The sequence below is a fragment of the Populus nigra genome, chromosome 19 (assembly GCF_951802175.1).
Source record: "Populus nigra chromosome 19, ddPopNigr1.1, whole genome shotgun sequence".
Taxonomy (NCBI): Eukaryota; Viridiplantae; Streptophyta; class Magnoliopsida; order Malpighiales; family Salicaceae; genus Populus; species Populus nigra.
The window spans coordinates 11,228,357-11,239,636 of record NC_084870.1 but is presented as its reverse complement, the minus strand read 5'-3'; the positions used below and the strand labels follow the sequence as shown (position 1 = coordinate 11,239,636).

General features: G+C 36.4%; 5 protein-coding genes across 5 annotated transcripts; all 5 read left to right on the top strand.

Moving 5' to 3' along the window:
• Positions 1 to 1,775: 1,775 nt before the first annotated feature.
• Positions 1,776 to 2,646, top strand: LOC133679736 (indole-3-acetic acid-induced protein ARG7-like). The gene has a single exon (XM_062102423.1). It carries the CDS (start codon positions 1,963 to 1,965, stop codon positions 2,257 to 2,259), a length of 297 nt encoding a protein of 98 aa, XP_061958407.1. The 5' UTR covers positions 1,776 to 1,962; the 3' UTR covers positions 2,260 to 2,646.
• Positions 2,647 to 3,674: 1,028 nt separating this feature from the next.
• On the top strand, positions 3,675 to 4,765 carry LOC133680202 (uncharacterized). Its single transcript, XM_062103010.1, has 3 exons — positions 3,675 to 3,686; positions 3,870 to 3,948; positions 4,056 to 4,765. The coding sequence occupies exons 1-3, from the start codon at positions 3,675 to 3,677 to the stop codon at positions 4,763 to 4,765; spliced, it is 801 nt and encodes a 266-aa protein (XP_061958994.1).
• A 644-nt stretch (positions 4,766 to 5,409) lies between these two features.
• Positions 5,410 to 5,930, top strand: LOC133679924 (auxin-induced protein 15A-like). Its single transcript, XM_062102666.1, has one exon. It carries the CDS (start codon positions 5,518 to 5,520, stop codon positions 5,815 to 5,817), a length of 300 nt encoding a protein of 99 aa, XP_061958650.1. The 5' UTR covers positions 5,410 to 5,517; the 3' UTR covers positions 5,818 to 5,930.
• A 1,631-nt stretch (positions 5,931 to 7,561) lies between these two features.
• LOC133679925 (auxin-responsive protein SAUR24-like) lies at positions 7,562 to 8,049 on the top strand. The gene has a single exon (XM_062102667.1). It carries the CDS (start codon positions 7,664 to 7,666, stop codon positions 7,940 to 7,942), a length of 279 nt encoding a protein of 92 aa, XP_061958651.1. The 5' UTR covers positions 7,562 to 7,663; the 3' UTR covers positions 7,943 to 8,049.
• A 1,877-nt stretch (positions 8,050 to 9,926) lies between these two features.
• LOC133680252 (auxin-responsive protein SAUR21-like) lies at positions 9,927 to 10,649 on the top strand. Its single transcript, XM_062103067.1, has one exon. It carries the CDS (start codon positions 10,193 to 10,195, stop codon positions 10,466 to 10,468), a length of 276 nt encoding a protein of 91 aa, XP_061959051.1. The 5' UTR covers positions 9,927 to 10,192; the 3' UTR covers positions 10,469 to 10,649.
• Positions 10,650 to 11,280: the final 631 nt, after the last annotated feature.

Sequence of the window (11,280 nt, the reverse complement as noted above, 5' to 3'; positions counted from 1 at the left end):
AGTTTACTTTGATTGCATCATGTCAAATAATAAGAACTTGTGTTCATACCTGTAAAGTAAGGAAAATTTAGAGTCAGACGTACAATATTTAGTGTAATCACTGATCTGTTCCTCTAGCTGTTACAATTTTTACAGCAATAGATGTTAAGGCTAATTACTTAAAAAACCATGTTCTGCTATGATGGTCACTGCCAAGGTACATGATGTGCTTCAAGATCTTTAGATATACCAAAAGGATTCTTAGCTGTTTGCATCGGTGAAATAGAGAAGAAGCGATCTGTAGTTCCATGCATTGTCCTATCTGAAGGAGCCTTCATTTCAAGATTTGCTTAATAAAGCTGAAGAGGAGTTCGGTTTTAGTCATCCAATGGGTGGTTTGAAAATTCCTTGCAGAGAAGATACATCCATTGATGTCTTTTCTAGCTTGAGTAGATCATAAAATAGAGGCAATCACACTAATCAGATAGAATAATCTTGTTTGGCATGAATTGCCAATTTGATGTAAATCCACACTTTGAAAACTATATTAGAATCAAACAATTTAAAAAATGAGAAACTTTCTTTGTTTTCCCTCATAATCAATTCAATATCATTGAATGTTATCCCCATAATGATTGAATTAACTGAGACAAGTGGCCAAAAATTATTTGATCAAGTTCTTGATTTGTTTTCTTATTAGGTTGTATATGGCCATCAATTGTTTAAGCACCCATACCCTTCTTTAATTTATGTTAGTTTAACGTTGGTTAATCTTCCTTTAATATTGTTTGAAAGCTCATAAATGAATGGATTAACCTTTGGTTTCTAATTTGTATATACAATATGTTTGGATTCGATCCTTTTACTTTGAATTTCTTGTATATACAATATGAATGGATATGCTGCTTTACCAGTACAACAATGAATACATAGCAAGGCTCATAACATATGTTGGAATCTTCTTGAGGCTAGCATTGTTGCTTTCTCTCAAGTCTCAACACACAGAAAAAAAATTAGGTGGCAACCACATTATATATTTGATGGATAAAAACAATTAAGTAGTCAATTATCAGAATTAATTTCATGAACTGCAGTACGAACAAGATTTCTGAAATGCCACCTGCTTCACATGCTCTTCACAAGGCCTTGTCGTCTGGCAAGAATTTCTTCTTCTTCTTCTTCTTCTTTTCCTTTACTTTTTGTGATCCATGTAAGAGTTTTTTGCTAAAGTTAACTTATGAATTATTGAGTCAATCCAAGTTAATAATATAATTAGAATAATAACTTTATTTTATTCAAATTAAAACTCAATTCTAGATTGCAAGTTTATAGGATCAACTTACCCTGGTTAGGCCAGGTTTATTAACTACAGGCATAATGTGCAGCAACAAGACCATAATCAAACAAGTATTTCTTGTATTTCCTAGTACGAAGAACATAAAAATATCTTACAAACACGAATTGGATCTTACTCTCTTTAACTTTCTACATCAGAAACTCAATCCTCAGCTTCTCCTCTCTCTTTAATTCACATACCATCCTTCTTTTTCTCATATTGAGAATGCTTATTCATGCAAAATCCAATGGGGTCGCTTAGTTTTGCATCCATACCAACATTCATATCCAACTGTCCTTTTCCAAATCTTTAGCTGGTCCTTTATTGGCTTTTCACTATAGTTATAGGGCAGCTTGTTGATTTTTCGACATTTGAAGATAAGAATTTTCTCATTCCCTTACATATATTGAATCGTAGAAAGACAGGACCATGTGATATATTTATGAGCTAAGTCGTAAACAGACCTGTGCTAAATGTTTCTTGGCCACATATCCCACAGTACTCTACAAGATTTTTAACGTACCATTCCACCTATATAAACATATCCATATCCATGGCTCATACCCACAGCCAAGCCTTCACATTCTCTACTGATCTACTACTCCCTTCAACCTGAGAATTTTTGTTCTACAATCAAGAAAGACATAATGGCCATTCGGTTGCCTGGTCCGGCTAAACAAAGTCTCCGTAGGTCTTTCTCGACAGCAAATAAAGCTTCATCAAAGTATTTGGATGTACCGAAAGGTTTCCTAGCTGTTTATGTGGGAGAAACCGAGAAGAAGAGATTTGTGGTTCCAGTTTCCTATTTGAACCAGCCTTCATTTCAAGACTTGCTAAGTAAGGCTGAGGAGGAATTCGGCTTTGATCATCCAATGGGTGGTTTAACCATTCCTTGTGCCGAAGAGACTTTCCTTCATGTCACCTCTAGCTTGAGTAGATTCTAACTTACAAGAGAGGCTGTTAATCTAATAATTAGAGAAAAACAATTTTTGTTGGCAGGATTTTCCAATTCTATGTAAATGTTTTTTTGGCTAAATGTTCTGCCTCCAATTAGATGCCACAGCATGTCCTTCCCTTCCTTGATTCCACCAACAATGGCCTAACGGGTCTCACCTTGCCAGGCTCCATTTCTGGGATAGCTGGGCTCTATGGGCTCCAAATGTAGATGGGTTCGGAAAACAAGGTTTGACGTCTGTACTAGTGCGCAGGTTAGCTACGTGCCCTCCTAGGGCCCATGGATCGGGTACTCTCACTGCCAAGGATACACCAATTCCAGCCCAATGTGTAACTTCCCGTTCATTTGAGTCTAATTATAATTTCATTTCCATTTATGTAATTTAGCAAAATCAGAATCCATGACTAAATATTGTTAATTACAGAAATTAAAATCTTCTTTTTATTGATATAAACTAGGTGCTTTAACTATTTGCAGAGAAAAAATCGGTTCAGCATTAAATACTCAGACAATAATTACTTATTTACTCCTCCCTAAATATTGGGCGGCCATGTGTAAAAAAAATCATGTTAAGGTGGTGAAAAATAAATAAAAGATTTATCAGGGGGGGAAATGGTATAAAAAAGATTCATTTAGTATAGAATTTTTCCAGGGTGAGTAAAAAAGTAAAAAAACCGATTAAACCGAGAAAATTAGAAAAAAATAACCAAAAAAACCGAATCGTGAAAAAAAAACTGATTAAACCGATTCAAATTTTGAAAAAACTGACCGGTTTGGTTCGGTTTCGGTTTTATAAGTTTGGAACTGAGAAAACCAAACTAAAACCGAAAAAAACCAAGCCAAACTGAAAAAAACCGAGCCAAACCGGTTTGAACCGGTTTTGTCCTAAAAAACCGAGCTGAACCGAAACCAGTCAGTTTGAACCGGTTTTGGTTTTAAAAAAAAAAATGGGTTTGATTATTTTTTTTTATAAAAACTGAACCAAACCGAAAATAATCAACCTTAAATTTTTCAATGTGAAAATTCTTTGAAGTGAAAAACAATTATGGATTTAATTTTCATAATAATTAAATGAACTTCATTTCCTTATTATACTCAAAATACATGCATGTAGGCCAACATGCATTCTCTCAAAGAAGAAAAATAAATAAATTTGCGTGCATGATATCTAACAAGATTTAATTTATTTCTACTAATTAATTAATTTTCAATTATGGGAACACCCGATACTAGATTTTGAACGAATTAACTGCTCTATTAATTAGAAATTATACGTAAAGATCAAGCAAAACCCTAATCCTATATATAAATATAAAACCTAACGAGTTCTCCATTGAAGTTATCATCACTTTGTCTTCAAAAGAAACTGCCTTCTTATCTTCCAAAACACCACAGTAATTTCCAATGGCTGTCCCTGTACGTAATTCCTCTCTCTAGCTCCTTGTATATCTATTTTGTATATATAGGTCACTTTTTCTTCTTCTTTTTTTCATGTAAAAAATAAATGGTCCATCCTTGCTTTAATTTATGAATTCATCCCTTTAACTTTAACAATTTGTTTATGAAATCTACTCTTTTGGTTGGCCCTTTTTTTTTCAGATTTTCACCGTGAAAGTGCATATCAGTTGCTGTTCAAGATGTACGCAGAGAGCCAAGGAAAAGTTGCAGAAAATCAAAGGTTTTTTTTTTATTATTTTTTTCTTACAGTTTCGTGGATTTTTCCGTGTGTCTTGTAATAATATTTTTGCAAGCGTTTCCTTCTTAAAAATTGTGTCTAATTGCTAGGGGTGAATTCCATCACCATCGACACAGCAAAAGATTTGGTGATCGTTTCCGGCAGTGTTGAGCCTGCGGTAATTCTAGAGAAGTTCGCTGAGTGGGGGAAAAAGGCAGAACTTTTTTCCTTTCAAAAAGAACCCATGGAGAGTGGCGGTGGCCACGACAAGGATAAAACTAATTTGAATAAAAATTATTATAGGAAGAGTGATTCGGTTCCCGGCGCAGTACCCGCCAACAGGTTTTTGCATGATAACCCTAACATGTACGTCGCGAGAGACAGCAAGAAGGGTAAATGGTGTTGGCTTGGTAAAATAATATTCGGAAACAAACCGAGGGCTAGATCTTTGGTTGCAAAAGCTCATGCTGACAATAAGTGGCAGGCTCCAAGGATACCTATGAATGAATTTGGATCATCAAAGCCAATATATGGAAACCAATTAGCTATGCATGGATTTGGATCCTCACAGCCATTTTATGGTAGCCAATTACCTATGGATCAATTTGGATCCTCGAGACCATTTAATGGAAGCCATTTCAATAGACCATCGATGGATGGAAGACCAAGACAACCGGTGCCTCCACAACCAATGTATATGCCAAGGCCACCATTCTTACCCCCATATGGGGGGATGCAGGGGGCGGCAGCTGCACCGTCGCACTCGGTCAATCCCATGATCCACTACACAAGTTATGACGATAATTATCGTCATTGGTGAGCTGCATAACATGCAAGGTGTACAAACACGGACTTGAAGTTCATATGTAGTCTAAAGGATTGCTATATCTTTAATGTTTGCTAATGCTGTTTAGCTTCTGTTATAGATAATGGCATTAGACAATTGCCAATTGTTCATTTTCAACCTTTAAATTTATGTTCTAGGGGAGATATGTTACAGTAACATCTAACATCTAATTTATCTATTCTGCCTCCATCTGATTACAAGCCTCGAATTAATTAGTTGTCGCAAGGATGTCTCTAATCGCAGAATCAAGTAGGTTGAGAGCATCTACTGATTGTCTCGGGCATGTACCTAGTCCAAGTTACCTTAGATTTACATCTATAATATCAGCATTATTGATATCTAACTGTCCCTCACAATCTTTAACTTCTCCTCCATAGGCTTGTCTGTGTGGTGGTAGGGCATATGATGTTTTCCAACATATAGACCCAATATGATGGACATGAATTTTCCGAATTCCCCTATATTTGTTGACCAGTTAGAAGACAGGACCATGTGATTATCTTATGAGCTATGTCTAAATTGCAGACCCCATCCAATTGTTTCTTGTCCATATATCAACTTCAGATTCATGAGGATTTTGAGCATACCCTTTCATGACCTATATATACCATCGAAATATTTGGCTCATAACCAAACTAGTCTTCACATTCTTTACTCGTATTCCTTCAACAAAAAATCTGCTGATTAGTTTCTGCTGAATTAGATACATCAACATTAAAGTGACAATGGCTATTCGTTTGCTTGGTTTTCTGGCTAAACAAAGCCTCCGGCGGCCTGTTTCATGCGCCAATAAAGCAGCTTCAAAGTCTTCAGATGTTCCAAAAGGTTTCCTAGCAGTTTACGTTGGGGAAACTGAGAAGAAGCGATTTGTGGTTCCAGTATCATATTTGAACCAGGCTTCATTTCAAGATTTGCTAAGTAAAGCTGAAGAGGAGTTTGGTTTTGATCATCCAATGGGTGGATTGACTATTCCCTGTGCGGAAGATACTTTCCTTGATGTAACTTCTAGCTTGAGTAGATTATAAGGGATAATTTAACTGATCACACGGAACAATTTTGCATGGCAGGAATTGCCGATTGGGTGTAAATAATTTTTTTTACTAAATCTTGCGAAATGAGAAATATATTTTATACCGAAGTGGTTGTTTTCCCTCTCTTATTCTGCAATTCTCTCTCAAATAATCGATGATCTATTTAGTCTTGTAAGGATCGATAATGAAACTTTTTCTAAATACTCTGCAGTATATATGTTTAGTATGTGTACTGATATTTTGGGACCTGAACTGATATGAAATCTGATATGTATGGAGTATGGTCTGAGATTGCAGGATATATGATTTTGAACAAGTTTCCAAGTAAAAGCTGGAAGTCTGTCAGATTATGAATTGACTTCTTTATGTAGAAGTCTCTAGTATCCAAGCTTTCTCTTTATATATATCAGTTATGTAACCTGCAAGTGGTAGAACAGAAATGAAAGACTAGGAAATTTCACTCAACTTTTCTCTTTAGTTTCTGTTTTTCTAGTTCAAAAAACCTACAAGCTTACTTTCCCAACTCTTTTGAAAAAACTTCTTCCTAATAGCTAATTGAATTGCAGGCTTACACTAACCCTGTTCCTAGTAGAATATTTTTACACCTGTTCAGTTAATTATCTTGTCTGAGGCTTTCGATTAACATGCATGTATCTGTTCAAAGAGGAAAAATTCAAAATGTTCTGGTTTAATTTCAAGCCGTATGAAAGATCAATCTGAAAATTAAAGACCCTTCATTCCTTCTTCAAAATCAAGTTCGGTTTGAATCGTATAAAAAGAGAAGTTAATTATGGGATTCCTTGCGATTCTTCTTTTGCACTGTATACAATCACGAGGAAATTCTTGCTTGTCCAGCCTCAAAAAGTCTATCCACTTTTACAAACAACAGCTTTCTCCTTGTGAAGTTCCTGAATCTCATCCGCATGTGTTGAACCCTGATTTTATTTTATTTTAAGACGTGTCAGACATCTCAAGAAGGTCTTGCATTTTAAAATAATGAATTATCCTGAAAGACAAAATCAACCAAAAGCTCTGGCATTCAATGGAGCAGGCTCTAACATATAGAATACTCTTCCTTCTAAAACTACACATTCTTTCATCGAAAACAACCTTGGCCATAAAGAAGATATATATATATATATATATATATATATATATATATATATATTGTTTTGAACCTACCTTTATCAATTGAAAACAAGTTCTCTCTGGATTACACGGCACATTATTTCAGCTGATCGACTAACCTTCTAGATTATTGTCTTTGCACAAACACAATCCATGGCTAGATCCTAGTCTACATCTAGATGTCTTGTTGATTCTGCCTCAGTACATGCCACATTAGATGTCGCAGCATGTTTCTGGTCACATAGCCATTTACGTTGAGAAAACTATTAACCCTGTCTTGACCATGTACGTACCTAATCCAAGCATTACTTCAGAAAAATTTATGTCAATGTTGATATCAAACCGTCCCTTCACAATCTTTAGCTTCTCCTCCATAGATTCGTCTGTGTGGTTGTAGGGCATATGTTGTTTTCCAACATAGAGACCCAATATGACGGATATGAATTTTCCAAGTCCCTTGTATTTGTTGATTAGTTGGAAGACAGGACCATGTGATACCTTCATGAGCAATGTCATAATGACCCCATCCCAACGTTTCTTGGCCGCTAACTCCATATATGGGAGGATTTTGAACAGGCCATTTTCACCTATATATACATGTCCACATACTTGGCTCACAACCAACCAATTTTTCACATTCTCCACTGATTACTTTTCCTTCGACCAACGAACCTGCTAAGTTTTACTTTAGAGATACATCAAAGAAGAAACAATGGCAATTCGTTTTCCTAGTGTTCTTGCCAAGAAAATCCCCCGTCAATCTTCATCCAAGTCTTTGGATGTACAGAAAGGTTTCATAGCGGTATATGTTGGGGAAGCTGACAAGAAGAGATTTCTGGTTCCAGTTTCCTATTTGAACCAGCCTTTGTTTCGGGATTTGCTATGTAAAGCTGAGGAGGAGTTCGGTTTTGATCATCCAATGGGTGGTTTAACGATTCCCTGCGACGAAGAGACTTTCCTTGATGTCACTTCTAGCTTGAGTAGATCATAAGAACAAATCACAGAAAAACAATTTTGTATGGCAGGAATTGTCAATTAAATGTAAATATTTTCAAGTACTATCAAATTTTCACTGAATGAGAAAGATTTTACCAGCAACTGTTGCTTTTCTTACCAAATTTTCAGTGCTATCATCATACTGAATGCCCTACAGTACATGCCTTTAGCTTCCTCCTGGTATTAAATTGAAATTTTATACTATCTCCGCAATTTATTCATTGGAATTGCTATAAATTATGGTATGCTTAATCTAAATGGAGCTCGTAAGTCAGTGTCTCTCATCATTTCTTATTAAATTCATGACTCAAACATTAATTTGGTTCTGAATGATTAACAGTAACAGGGGATTTTCTTCCTTCTTGATGTACTAGGGAGATGAAAGTAGATAATCTATGCTTATATTGGAGATAATTATAGATTTATGTTCTTAGTATTCTCAGCGTTCATCCTCCACTAAATCTGAAATGAATGCATTGTCAGTATTCAGAAATTTAGACATTGAACTCAATCAAATTAATGTGCTAGTTGTTAGAGAGAAGAGATGTTCAGCTTAACTTTTAAGTGGTATGAAATATAAGTCAGAGAAATTAATTTTGCAGCTTAATGAACAATCAAGTTAGTTTTCCATCTGACAAAGTACATATTTGTATCCTCAAGAGTTTCATCTCATCGTTCAGGCAAGGCGATTCAAGACTGAAATTCGATCCAAAAAATGCAAAGCTATAAGGCTGCATTTTCAAGTTTCTTGGTTCCTTTACAGTTTACAGTTGCCACGGTAAATAGATGTGCCATGATAGAAAATCACAATCAACTTTGAATCCATGTTAGGTCAAGAAAAATTCTTCGTTGTCGAGAAAATATTTTGGAAATAATAGTCTGCAATTTTGAACAGGCTAGATCCTTTCAGGTCCTTCAAGCCAGACTTTTGGAATATCAGGTACTATTTTTCTGCTTGAATCAACTTTGAATCCAAGTGTGAACTGCGGAATGAGAAAAGGCTAGCTAGGTGACTTTGTCAAAGCAGGCTGTGTCTCTTGCACATTTCTTTCTTCCTTCATTTTTCAAAATCATGCCCTTAGTAGTTGTCCCGAGCATGTCCCTGATCCCAGCATGACAAATTTCAGAAGGCACATGTAATTGTCTCAAACATGTACATAATCTCATCGGGTCATTTTGTTTTGTATTTATATCAGCATTTGTTGGGAAAACTCGGGATAACTAACCGGATCAATTCAGCGGAATACAATTCACAATTCACAAGTCTCAATCCTTTTTCCCTCTTTGTGCAGTAAAAAACAGATTCAAACAATGATCAAACATAATGCAAATAATCACACAAATTAACACCAAGATTTTTACGTGGAAAACCCGATGCGGGAAAAACCACGGGACCGGAGTCCACCTAAAAACTTCCACTATCACAAATAATGGGTTCACAACTGTTCTTCCTCAGATTCAACTAAGGGATACAACATATATATATCATCAAGAACTACTTATTCTCGGATTACAACAAGATTAAAGGAGAATTATTTGAGAAAAACTCACAAAACTGACAGCCCCGTTTTCTGTCAAAACGGCCAGCTTCCACACCACCAATCTTCGATCCAACCGTCCAGAATGAAGAGGAATGTGTCTAGAAGCTGCTGTCAAAATCTAAGCCCGATCAAACGGTGAACGAGCTGGAAATCGAAGAAAGAACACAGGCTGCTCTGCTGCCTCTTCTTCTCTTTTCTCTTGTTTTTCTCCCGTTTTTTTGCTACTGCCATCTACAGTGGCAGTGGCAGCTCCTATATTAATTCAAAGAGACAGCCTTGCCTTGCTGTCTCTTACTAATTAATATGATGGTCCTACCATCACATGGTGCGGGACCACACACAACAGCATTGACGTTCAACTGTTCATTTCCAATATTTAGGTGGTCCTCCAATGGCCTAACTCTGTAGTTGGGGGACACTGTGTTTTATACGAATTATCTCAATCCACCAAATTTGCCGAGTAGTTGGAAGACAGGACCATGCGATACTCATGATCTCTGTCTTGAGCAAACCCCAGTATGTGATTCTCGGCCACTAACTCTTGATTTCATAGAGAACATTTCATCTATATAAACATACTTTCTATCAGACCAGACCAACTCAACTCAGACCTTCACATTCTCTACTGAGATCTTTTCCTTGAACAACAAACCTCTCAGGTGCTTCCTCATTTTCTTCTACACACCAAAATCAACAAGTAGACCATGGCAATTCGTTTAACTGGAAGCCTTGCCAAGCAAATTTTCCGCCGATCTTCAAAATCTTTTGATGTGCCAAAAGGTTTCGTGGCAGTATACGTTGGGGAGACCGAAAAGAAGCGATTTGTGGTTCCAGTATCCTATCTGAACCAGCCTATATTTCAAGATTTGCTAAGTAAAGCTGAAGAAGAGTTTGGCTTTGATCATCCAATGGGTGGTTTGACAATTCCTTGTAGAGAAGATACTTTCATCCATGTCGCTTCAAGCTTGAGCAGATCATGAGAGAATTCTTGAAGTCATTCACTGAAGAGTGAACAGAGTTTTGCCTTGTAGGAAATGCAATTCAATGTAAATAATTTTCTCTCTTTTTTAGCTGAAAAGCTTTATGAGAAGGATTGAAAAAATATCCTCATGCATGTAAGATACATTACAGAAAAGAAACAGTTTCTTTCTTAACAGGCAAGATCAGGTTTTCCTTCATAGTCAATTGAATTGCATGCCCCCTCGAAACATGTCAACTGAAAGACCATAATCATCAACTGAAAGTAAAGCAATTCTTACACAGCTCAGGCCAAATTCGTTAACAATAGTCAATTGTTTTGTGAGCAGTTCTTCGATTAATTTCTATGCAAAAATGTTAACGGAGACATAAAAATATCCAAACTAAAACATGACTGAAACTTGCATAAAATGAAAGTGGTAAAATTTAAATTCATAACCGTTTAGATATCAATATCAAAAAATCATTTGAACCCAAAAACTTGAATTGTTGGATGAGGGCCTAGTTAACAATTTTGTATTAACTAACAAGCGGTCTGAAGGCATGTGCAGGAGGGGGAAGGAAGCAAGCGGAGACCTGCACAGATGACTCGTAAAGTTTATCATGAGGAGAAAGATGTGCTTTTGCGTAGTTCGTTGATTGAAATGCATGTTAAGTGTGGTTCTATAGAGAAGGCTTTGCAAGTTTTCAACATGGCAGGATTTAGACTGGGAGGCGGGAGAGAAACAGGGATGTGTAGTTGATTCGCTTTGTAGGGTCTGGAGAGTTGAACAAAGCATGGACGCTGGTGAAATGAGAGCTACAAATCCATTTG

What these genes read in the sequence shown, in the direction of transcription:
- LOC133680252 (XM_062103067.1), top strand. Translation starts at nt 10,193, where the DNA reads ATGGCAATTCGTTTAACTGGAAGCCTTGCCAAGCAAATTTTCCGCCGA.
- LOC133679924 (XM_062102666.1), top strand. Translation starts at nt 5,518, where the DNA reads ATGGCTATTCGTTTGCTTGGTTTTCTGGCTAAACAAAGCCTCCGGCGG.
- LOC133679925 (XM_062102667.1), top strand. Translation starts at nt 7,664, where the DNA reads ATGGCAATTCGTTTTCCTAGTGTTCTTGCCAAGAAAATCCCCCGTCAA.
- LOC133680202 (XM_062103010.1), top strand. An exon ending in AAAGTTGCAGAAAATCAAAG is followed by an intron (nt 3,949 to 4,055) that starts GTTTTTTTTTTA and finishes TCTAATTGCTAG; the next exon opens with GGGTGAATTCCATCACCATC.
- LOC133679736 (XM_062102423.1), top strand. Translation starts at nt 1,963, where the DNA reads ATGGCCATTCGGTTGCCTGGTCCGGCTAAACAAAGTCTCCGTAGGTCT.